This window comes from Citrus clementina, unplaced genomic scaffold (assembly GCF_000493195.1).
Source record: "Citrus clementina cultivar Clemenules unplaced genomic scaffold, Citrus_clementina_v1.0 scaffold_1, whole genome shotgun sequence".
Classification (NCBI taxonomy): Eukaryota; Viridiplantae; Streptophyta; class Magnoliopsida; order Sapindales; family Rutaceae; genus Citrus; species Citrus x clementina.
In genome coordinates, this window is record NW_006263303.1 from 10,706,494 (window position 1) to 10,715,130 (window position 8,637).

General features: G+C 34.7%; 1 protein-coding gene across 1 annotated transcript in view; it reads right to left on the reverse strand.

Moving 5' to 3' along the window:
• The window catches only part of LOC18054501 (diacylglycerol O-acyltransferase 1), a 7,906-nt gene extending 1,185 nt beyond the window's left edge, over nucleotides 1-6,721 (reverse strand). The window contains exons 1-15 of the mRNA XM_006451445.2: nucleotides 6,180-6,721; nucleotides 6,003-6,083; nucleotides 5,824-5,897; nucleotides 5,625-5,700; nucleotides 5,368-5,435; nucleotides 4,770-4,893; nucleotides 4,403-4,501; nucleotides 3,758-3,859; nucleotides 3,509-3,645; nucleotides 3,035-3,116; nucleotides 2,893-2,913; nucleotides 2,271-2,333; nucleotides 1,731-1,778; nucleotides 479-541; nucleotides 213-266 (exon numbers count right to left, since the gene is read on the reverse strand). Coding sequence (XP_006451508.2) covers nucleotides 213-266; nucleotides 479-541; nucleotides 1,731-1,778; nucleotides 2,271-2,333; nucleotides 2,893-2,913; nucleotides 3,035-3,116; nucleotides 3,509-3,645; nucleotides 3,758-3,859; nucleotides 4,403-4,501; nucleotides 4,770-4,893; nucleotides 5,368-5,435; nucleotides 5,625-5,700; nucleotides 5,824-5,897; nucleotides 6,003-6,083; nucleotides 6,180-6,515 — 1,428 coding nt within the window. The 5' untranslated portion in view covers nucleotides 6,516-6,721. The remainder of the gene's footprint in view (nucleotides 1-212; nucleotides 267-478; nucleotides 542-1,730; nucleotides 1,779-2,270; nucleotides 2,334-2,892; nucleotides 2,914-3,034; nucleotides 3,117-3,508; nucleotides 3,646-3,757; nucleotides 3,860-4,402; nucleotides 4,502-4,769; nucleotides 4,894-5,367; nucleotides 5,436-5,624; nucleotides 5,701-5,823; nucleotides 5,898-6,002; nucleotides 6,084-6,179) is intronic.
• Nucleotides 6,722-8,637: the final 1,916 nt, after the last annotated feature.

The window sequence follows — 8,637 nt, forward strand, 5'->3', positions numbered from 1 at the left end:
GTCATCTCACTTCTTATTTTCTCTCATCTGCCAAAGAAAGCAAACAAGAGGGAAAAGAAGGGACTGTTGTAGAGTTACATCTATAACCATTTGCAAAAATTTCAAATAAACTAAACTCATGCAACGCTTTAGCTAAATATCTCAATAAGTTTAATAATAAGATAATGTCCGTGAATAAGGTTGAAAGGATAGTGGCAAAAGTAAAAACTTACCATTGAGTTTCTGAATCGATTTTGCAGATAATTAGTGATCAAAACCAAGGGAACCTGAATCAAATGATCACGATGAAGAACAATAATCATTAATTCCAAAATGAGTATTAACTTATGTTACGCCAATGCAGAAATAAGGATCCTCTTTTTTCTTACTATTTTTTCAATTGATTTCCACTTGTGGTGAAGGGTTCAATTTAATTAAAGCGCACTAGATTTAAACAGACATCCATCATCCTAGTAATGAAAAGAAATAACATTCTTACCTGAAACATAATTCCAATAAAAGCCCAAAACTTAAAAATGTGGCACGGAACTGCAATGCACAACTGCAGAAAATGATAGAATATGCCAAGATCAGTAAAAAAATTGAAATTGTCGAATATACATTTTATAAGGCAAACAAGGAAAATATAACAAAATAATAGTAGATGACTACACAAACTAGAATAATAGAGTGTCAGTACTAGTTGCAGTCGCTTATTTTTAAGGAGGCTTCTTCAACTATGAACAGACAGAAGCCAAATATTCAGGATCCAAAGAAGAAAAGACAGAGTGGGGAAGGCAGATTCCCTTCCTGAGGGCTGATTTGTGATTTTCACAAAAGAAATTTCATCTCAAAAGTTTGGCTAATAAATCATTGTCAAATGTAACAAGCACAAGTTGGTATGCAAAGCAACTCTAGATCTACTTTTCTCAAAAGACTCAAAACTCCATCCACCACCTCTCATCTCTCTCTCAAATGGCTGTCATGGTCAGTCCAGCACTAATAAGGCTGCAACCCATTGCAGCTCAATGTCTCTCCTACTTGTTGAAACATTGCAGTAGCTGAGATCTTCAGGGTCAAAAGCCCTGACTTGAGCATGAGATCCGCAGCCAAAAGACTCAGCAAATCATCTTTGATGTTCTTACTAATCTATGTCAATTTTGATTAGTATGTTTCCGTTTTATCAATATAGAAAGTATAAACTGGTTGCTTTGGAAGTTAATAAACATAGAAAATTGAAATAAAAATTATTTTGAACTGATTAGATATGTGTGGTGTGCTTGATAGCTACGTTGGTACAATCTTTGGTTGTTTGGGCATTGACACAAAAAAAATAAAAAGGAAAGGAATAACCGATTGAAGTTTTAGCTGATTATGCTATTAATGTGATTTTTGGTTCTTCATGCTACAGATAAGATCAACTACTCCAGTACAAAATCCAAGACGGAATCTGGGTGCAGGATCCGTGAACCTATACAGGTGACACTCAACCTGCATCAGGCTTAGAAAAGTCCGGGTTTCAAACAGATCCAGGATCATTGAAACGAGTCTGAAACATAGCACGAAGCCAGATATATGACATCCCTAGAGCATATAGGATACTCTGAATACATTGGCAAAATAGACAGGTATGCCACAAGAAAAAATAAATAATTAAAACATTTGCCATCACCTTCTACCAACACTTTGATCACAAAAAAGTAAACATTGGAGATTCAAAAGTGAGACATAACAAAATTAACAAAACATACCTCGTGAAATATGGCTGAAACAGTAAAAGCAATCAGAAGGGCAGCTCCCTGAATAAGAAACAGAAAATCAAACAAGTTCAAAACTGAAAAATTGTCGCAATGTCTCAATTGTTCATCAGATATCAAGGTTAAATAAAATTCTCAGCGTATAATGTTAGAGCTTAAATACTAAGCCGAGCCTTATCCATAAATTTAAGCTTCTGAGTCAAGTAAACTAGGAAACAATGTGAGCAATTTTCCCAATCATATTAATTTAACTATACAGTCGAGTTTCTATTTGTTATCGAGTTTAATCTAAGTATCTTGCACGTGAGGGTGCATATTAGAGAATAGATAATATTATTGGCCTCCCCTAGAAGGTTACATTTTGTAGTTTAGTGGTTTCACAATGTAAATATATATGGCTCATTAGTCAGTTCACAGCTGTCTAAATTATTCTTTATCACTTCCAGCTCTTGTATTTTGGGAATTACTCCCACATTTATAAACTAAAGAAGAAGAGGTCTTTTCCTACTAAGATGCACCGATAGGTCGATTTACCTTGGGTATCCCATGTCGTAAGCACGGAAAATAAATATGCCGAACCATCCATTTATGAACAGGCTGTAATATCAAAGAAAACAATCAGAGAAGTCTATGTCCTAAAAGTTATGTATAGGAAAGAAGACAGTTGGGAAATAAATAAATTCTAAGGAAAACTAGAAAATAAAATTAATGAATTGTAATACTGGAGACATTGTATGCTAATAATCTTCTAAAACGGTTGGGAAAAAAACCACAGCAGAAGATATCATTTCCAGTAGAATTAATTTGTACTGGTTGAAGAGACACTTGGAGACAAAAATATCTCTCGTGATGCAAACAGGAGAAAAGAAATTCAACCAACGCATAAAATTTCCATGGCAGAAATAGTGGTCCCATTTCATTTTACACACAGTACCCAAATAATAATTACAACATAAAAGCATGTATAATAGTAATCTACAGCATCAGAAGGTTATGATTTAATAAGAAGACAAATAAACCTCAAAATAATTTAGTACTTTTCATAACTAACCAGATCCATAACGTCATAACCAGTAAGAGAAATGAGAATATTAAAGATAGGATCATACATATAGCAGTTGACCAAAAGAACAGTAATTTGAGAAAAGAATCATACCATATTCCACATTCTCCAGTACTGATAACAGCCACAAAATAAAGGAAGTGCATACAAAACAAAAAGAGTTTTATAGTTAAATTCAGCAGTCTTATTGAAATAAATAATCCAAGCAAAATACTTCACAATATATAAGGCCTACCTCCTCAACAGTTTTTGCATTCCACCAATCTTTGTAGAATTCACGATCACCAAACCGTAGCAACTCAGCAAGTATATTTAGCCTGTATTACAAAAAAATATAAGTAAAAACACCATGAATTAAGTAAACAATGGTGTTCTATCATGCAAAAGAATATCAGATTGATGAATATCATCTAAGGGTGAGAGAAAGATTTATGGGCTCAATATTAAGCTCTAAGAAATAGAATTTCACAAAAGAAACTTCTATAAATAGCCTGAACAATGCATCCAGATTTTTCAAACAGTAAGATGAGAACCAATTAGAGAAAAAGTGTTAATGACTAGAACGGATGGTCTTGGTCAGTGATGGAAGAAGAAAGGCTATATACTGGACAATTTATCGTGCTTATATTTTATTTCTATAATCAACAGAAAAAATGAAGAAAACTTAGCAAGAAAAGGAAATATACTAAAAAGACAGTAGTTCACATACCAGAGGTGAAAAAAGCAATAGAACATGCAGAGCCACACATAAAGGTTTGGAACTGAAAGCTTCAAAACTCTCTCAATGGCATATAAAAGGTTTCCTTTCAAAGGATGTTGTGAATTTCGAACAATGGGATTGATATACTGCAGAAGTTATGCCAGCAAAACAGAATTAGAACCCCGGAATATTTCCAAAAGAAACTAAGAAAGGAAAAAGGTAAACCTAGCACTAAGCCATCAAGTAGTTAATACTTACTTGTTCGATTATGAATCCCATAACTCCTGTAAAGATTATTAACTTGACAAATTGACGAACCACCCAGCCCTTCCGTACAGAAGCTGTACGTGGATAGCTTGTCTACAATCACAGTCAGTCAAAATAATAGGTTGCTACAACTAGATCATGATAATTTCAGAACCCTTGCAAAGTCAATATAGAAACTAATCTGTTAAGCCAAATATAGTAAACACGACTTATTTATCGAATTTTTAATTATTAGATATCTTAAAATTTTAACCGTCTCTGTAATCCTTTTAAAAGATGAAAATGAAGAGATTCGTCAGTTAATTTGTTTATCCTACCAACACTGCGATGCAATACACAAAACACTGCAGACAGCAAATGCGTCTAATACATATCAGAAAGAATTTATATCTGCAATTCACAAATAATGATACTTACAAAATTTATCAATGAATAGTCAACAATCAACTTGAAAAATCACCTCAACTAATTTTCATATATAAAAAAATGAGAAAGTTTCCTTTTACTTATTGTAGAATAAGTGAAAAATGTAAAGGACAACATAACTTAACTGAAGATGTAAACCAAAACAACTTATTTACTCATGCCAGAAATAAGAGTTTCTCAATTTATTTAGGCATGAAATTTAACTTTTACCTGGTAACATAATGTTGGAGCAACCATAAAGTAAACCAAACTCTTGAAGCTGACATCGTACGAACAATCCACATTTACAGAACTGGACGAGGCATCCCCCTAACACCACAACAGGACCTCACTGAATGAATGATGAAGAACAATTTATTCACTACCCCATCAAATGAGATTATTGGGCAAGATAAAGCTTCCATGAAATTAGGAAGAGCAAGGGGACAGAGTTCTCATGACAAAAGAAATGAAAGCATTTCTGTTCTAAGATGATGCTATATGAGAAGAATGAAGAGCAGTATGTCAATCTCCCGTTCATGAATAATTATTTTTATTACAATATTATGTTAACACTTTTAACTGAATTTTACCTTACCTTATCAGCCGAATTTGCCAGTGCTCTCATGTCATAGTTAGTATGAGCATAAGATACCAGCTTTAACCACACAATGCAAGCAAAGAGCATCAATGTGACACCAGATAGAAAAGCAGAGTTGCACCTGCACAGATTAAAGTCACTGAATCAATCAAAAACTTTCATCATGATCCCTTTGAATCAATAGAAACCAAGGAAAACAACAGCAGGAAATTAGTTTTGGAGCCAATTTTCACAACCTAAACCATTTATCTAAACGTTTAATAGTTCCAATTTGCATTTCCAATTTCCTCAACACTTCCCCCATTAATTTACGCATTTTTAGTGGATATTGGAAATAGAGATCATCTACATCATAACCGGGACCAAATCACTGATTTACAAATTGTAGTTGTCCGAAAGTCTAGAAGATCACTCCTCTCCTAAAGCCTCCAGTTAACATACAAGATTCTTCCAGCATACTAATAAAATTTTTGGTGCAATGCTTTCATATTAATTCCTCCAGCAACACCGTGTGGGCAACCTTTTGACAACTAAATAGAAAGTTCAGGCTTAAATTATAACTTCCTATGAAAACTCACAAGAAAAATGAACTGACCTAAGAATCACAAATACTGGGTATAAAATTGCAGCTGTAGTAATTATTACATGCAGCAATACAACAACCTGCAGAAGGAGATTAAAAGTTAAGTTATCACAAAGTTCAAGACACAGTGTATCTGTTTTGTCTTAAGAAATCTGGCACACTAACTCTATTGTTGACAAAACAGATATATTCATCCAAAACCCAAATATAAAGATGGAAAAGAATTATACATGGCTGTAATTCAAATTAGTTGAAGTCAAAGTACTTACAGGATCAGATAAACAATTTCGTTGGGCCAACTTTTCAACTAGAAAGGCAGAAAGGGGGAAAAGGGGGAGAGTAAGACTGCAAAAGAAACCAGAGTGAAATTGCACACACAAACTCTTACTTCATGTTACACATAAAAAAAAATAAAAAATGAGTTAAAAATGAAACTGCAAAAGGCCCTCAAAATAATTCATTCATTACCAACACATAAGAAGAGGCCAATCGCTCAATGATTTTGAACTAAACCAAAAACCAGTCTTAATCAACCAGCCGTACTGCAAGTGCAATGAATAGTAGTAATAAATAACAAGAATGAGCAAATGAAAACAAAGAACCTCAAAACGACAAGTCGGTTACGACAATGTACGGCACCAACCAACCTTCATTAAGTTTTCTATGATAAGCCGACTGTTAACCGCAACAAGCACTACTATACATAAATTGAATAGCCCAGCATGACTCTGCTTTAACATGAAGAAAAATAATTCAAATTAATTAAAAACTAATTAATTACGTCAAACAACAACAAAAATAAATAAATAAATAAAATTAGGTACCTGTTTGAAAATAGCATCGGAGCTAAGAGGACTCTCCTTGATTCTACGATGAGCGGGAACCGACGGCCGATACGCGAATTTAATGTCGAGTCCAGCTGCGTGATTGTCTCCGTTGCCGATCATTTTGCCGTTCCTGGCAATGGAATTCGCCGATTCTGTGGACGCCTCAACGGCCGTAGCGGAATTATCCAGTTCTGCGACGTCGTTTGCGTCTCTAATAGCGGCGGGCCTCTGACTCTTTCGCAGCGAAAGATTACGATCGGAGTCGCTCATCGTAGTGGTGGCGGTGGTGGCGCCTCCTATACTACTACTATCAAGCGAGTCTGAAATGGCCATTCTCAAAAGTAAAATATAAACTAAACAAACTGTTGCCGTATCATTAAACAACAGAAACTTAAAATTATAATAAAGATAATAAACTTAAAAATCAGCCACAACACAACGTGCAATAGAATAAGAGATTATTCTATAGTCTCTTGAGAGAGGAAGAGGAATATGAATTTTTTAACTTCGACTAGTTACTATGTCGCCACTCGCCATGTGTCGGCCTATGTCCAATTATTTATAGAGTTCATGCAGGGGACATCGAGTGCGTGGGGCTAGTATGCTGGAATATGGCGCAAATTTGATATTTCGGTTAGAATATGGAAATTAATGTAAACACGAATAACTTGAAGGACTTTGATATAAATTGGCGGGGCTGATTTGAAATTTAAAAAAGAGACGAAAAGATAGTTTTTGAAACTCCGCAAGCGGCCGGTTTTCTGAGTACGCGGAATAGTGCCGCAACTTGCAAGTTGAAGATCCATCCTTATTCAACCCTTGCACTGATATTTATCCGTGATTCAACTCTTCACTTATATTTGCCCTGATTAATTTTGAATCCCTGTGTGAATTTATTATTTTTAATTTTTTTTAAATCTTAATTTCCTTTTTTTTAAGAAAAAAGAAAACTCATCAACCCACTTTCATTTTTCCTGTATCTTTGGATAAAAAATAAGAATAACTTTCAAAAGTGAGAAACATAATTTAAAAATATTCCATTCATGAAGGAATAATCTAAAATTTACCTACAATATGGTCATTATTGTAAATCACTTAATTTGTTAAAAAAATTAACTAACTCCGGGCATCAATAGTGACTCATTCATTTCTTCAAACAGAAAAAAAAACTCTAAAAACATTTACTTAGAATCTCACTTTTCAAATTTCATTATAGAGGACACCATTTTTTCTGAATAATTCATCATACTCTATTTGATTCATGTATAATACCATGAAAAATAAATACAAATTTTATGTTGTAGTTACATAAAAATAGCCACACATTTCCACATATTAAGATAACTTTATATTGGATCCAAATATTATTCTAATTTTTAATTTGTGTAAGATAAAAAGGTGATTATCGATCAAATGAGGAAATGAAACAAAGTAAAAATTCAACCTTTCTTTTTTTTGGGGGGGGGGGGGGGGGAGGTTATTGGACCGATTACAATATTATTCTACTTTATACATTATGTAAAATAAAATTGGTTATAAATTAAATGAGAAATACATTATGAAACAAATTCAACATATTTTTTTAGTTATTCGATTATTTAACACCAAACTTAGATTAACAATTTGTGGGTACCAATTAGTTGAGTGGGTAATTTTTTTTTTCTTTTGGTTGAAAATAAGAGGTCTAAAGTTCAACTCTCATTAAGAAAAAAAAGAATAGTAAGGATAAACTTCATTTGACAATCAGCCGCATCAAAATTCTCAAAACAACTCCTCAATCACAAATTTATATTTTAAATGTTGTTGTAGAAAATAGAAAGTAATCAATAAAGCACAAAGTGATGCCCTAGAGATTATGCCCCCAAGAATGAGGAGCAAGAATTATTCTCCCCTAAGAAAGGGGAGCAGAGATTCTGCCAAGGAATGGACCTTAGAAAGTATGTTCTCCCAAGAATGGGGAGCAGGGATTCTACCCCCAGGAATAAGGCCCCAGAAAGTATGCTCCTTACGAATGGGGGGTAGGAATTATACCCCAGTGATGGAGCCCCAGAAAGTATGCTCCTCTAGGAATGGGGAGCAGGGATTCTACCCCCGGGAATAGGGCCCCAGAAAGTATGCTCTCCAGGAGTGGGGAGGAGAGATTCTACCCCCAGGAATGAGGCCCCAGAAAGTATACTCCTCCAAGAATTGGGAGCAGGGATTCTACCCAGAAATAGGTCCCAGAAAGTATGCTCCCCTAGGAATGGGGAGCAGAGATTCTACCCTAAGGAACAGGGCCCCTAAAAGTATGCTCCCCCAGGAATGGGGAGTATGGATTCTACCCCAGGAATGGGTCCCATAAAGTATGCTCCCCCAAGAATGGGGAGTGGGAATTATTCCCCTAAGAATGGATCCTAGAAAATATACTCCCAAGAAATGGGGAGTAGGAATTAGGCTCCTTAGGAATGGGGAGCAG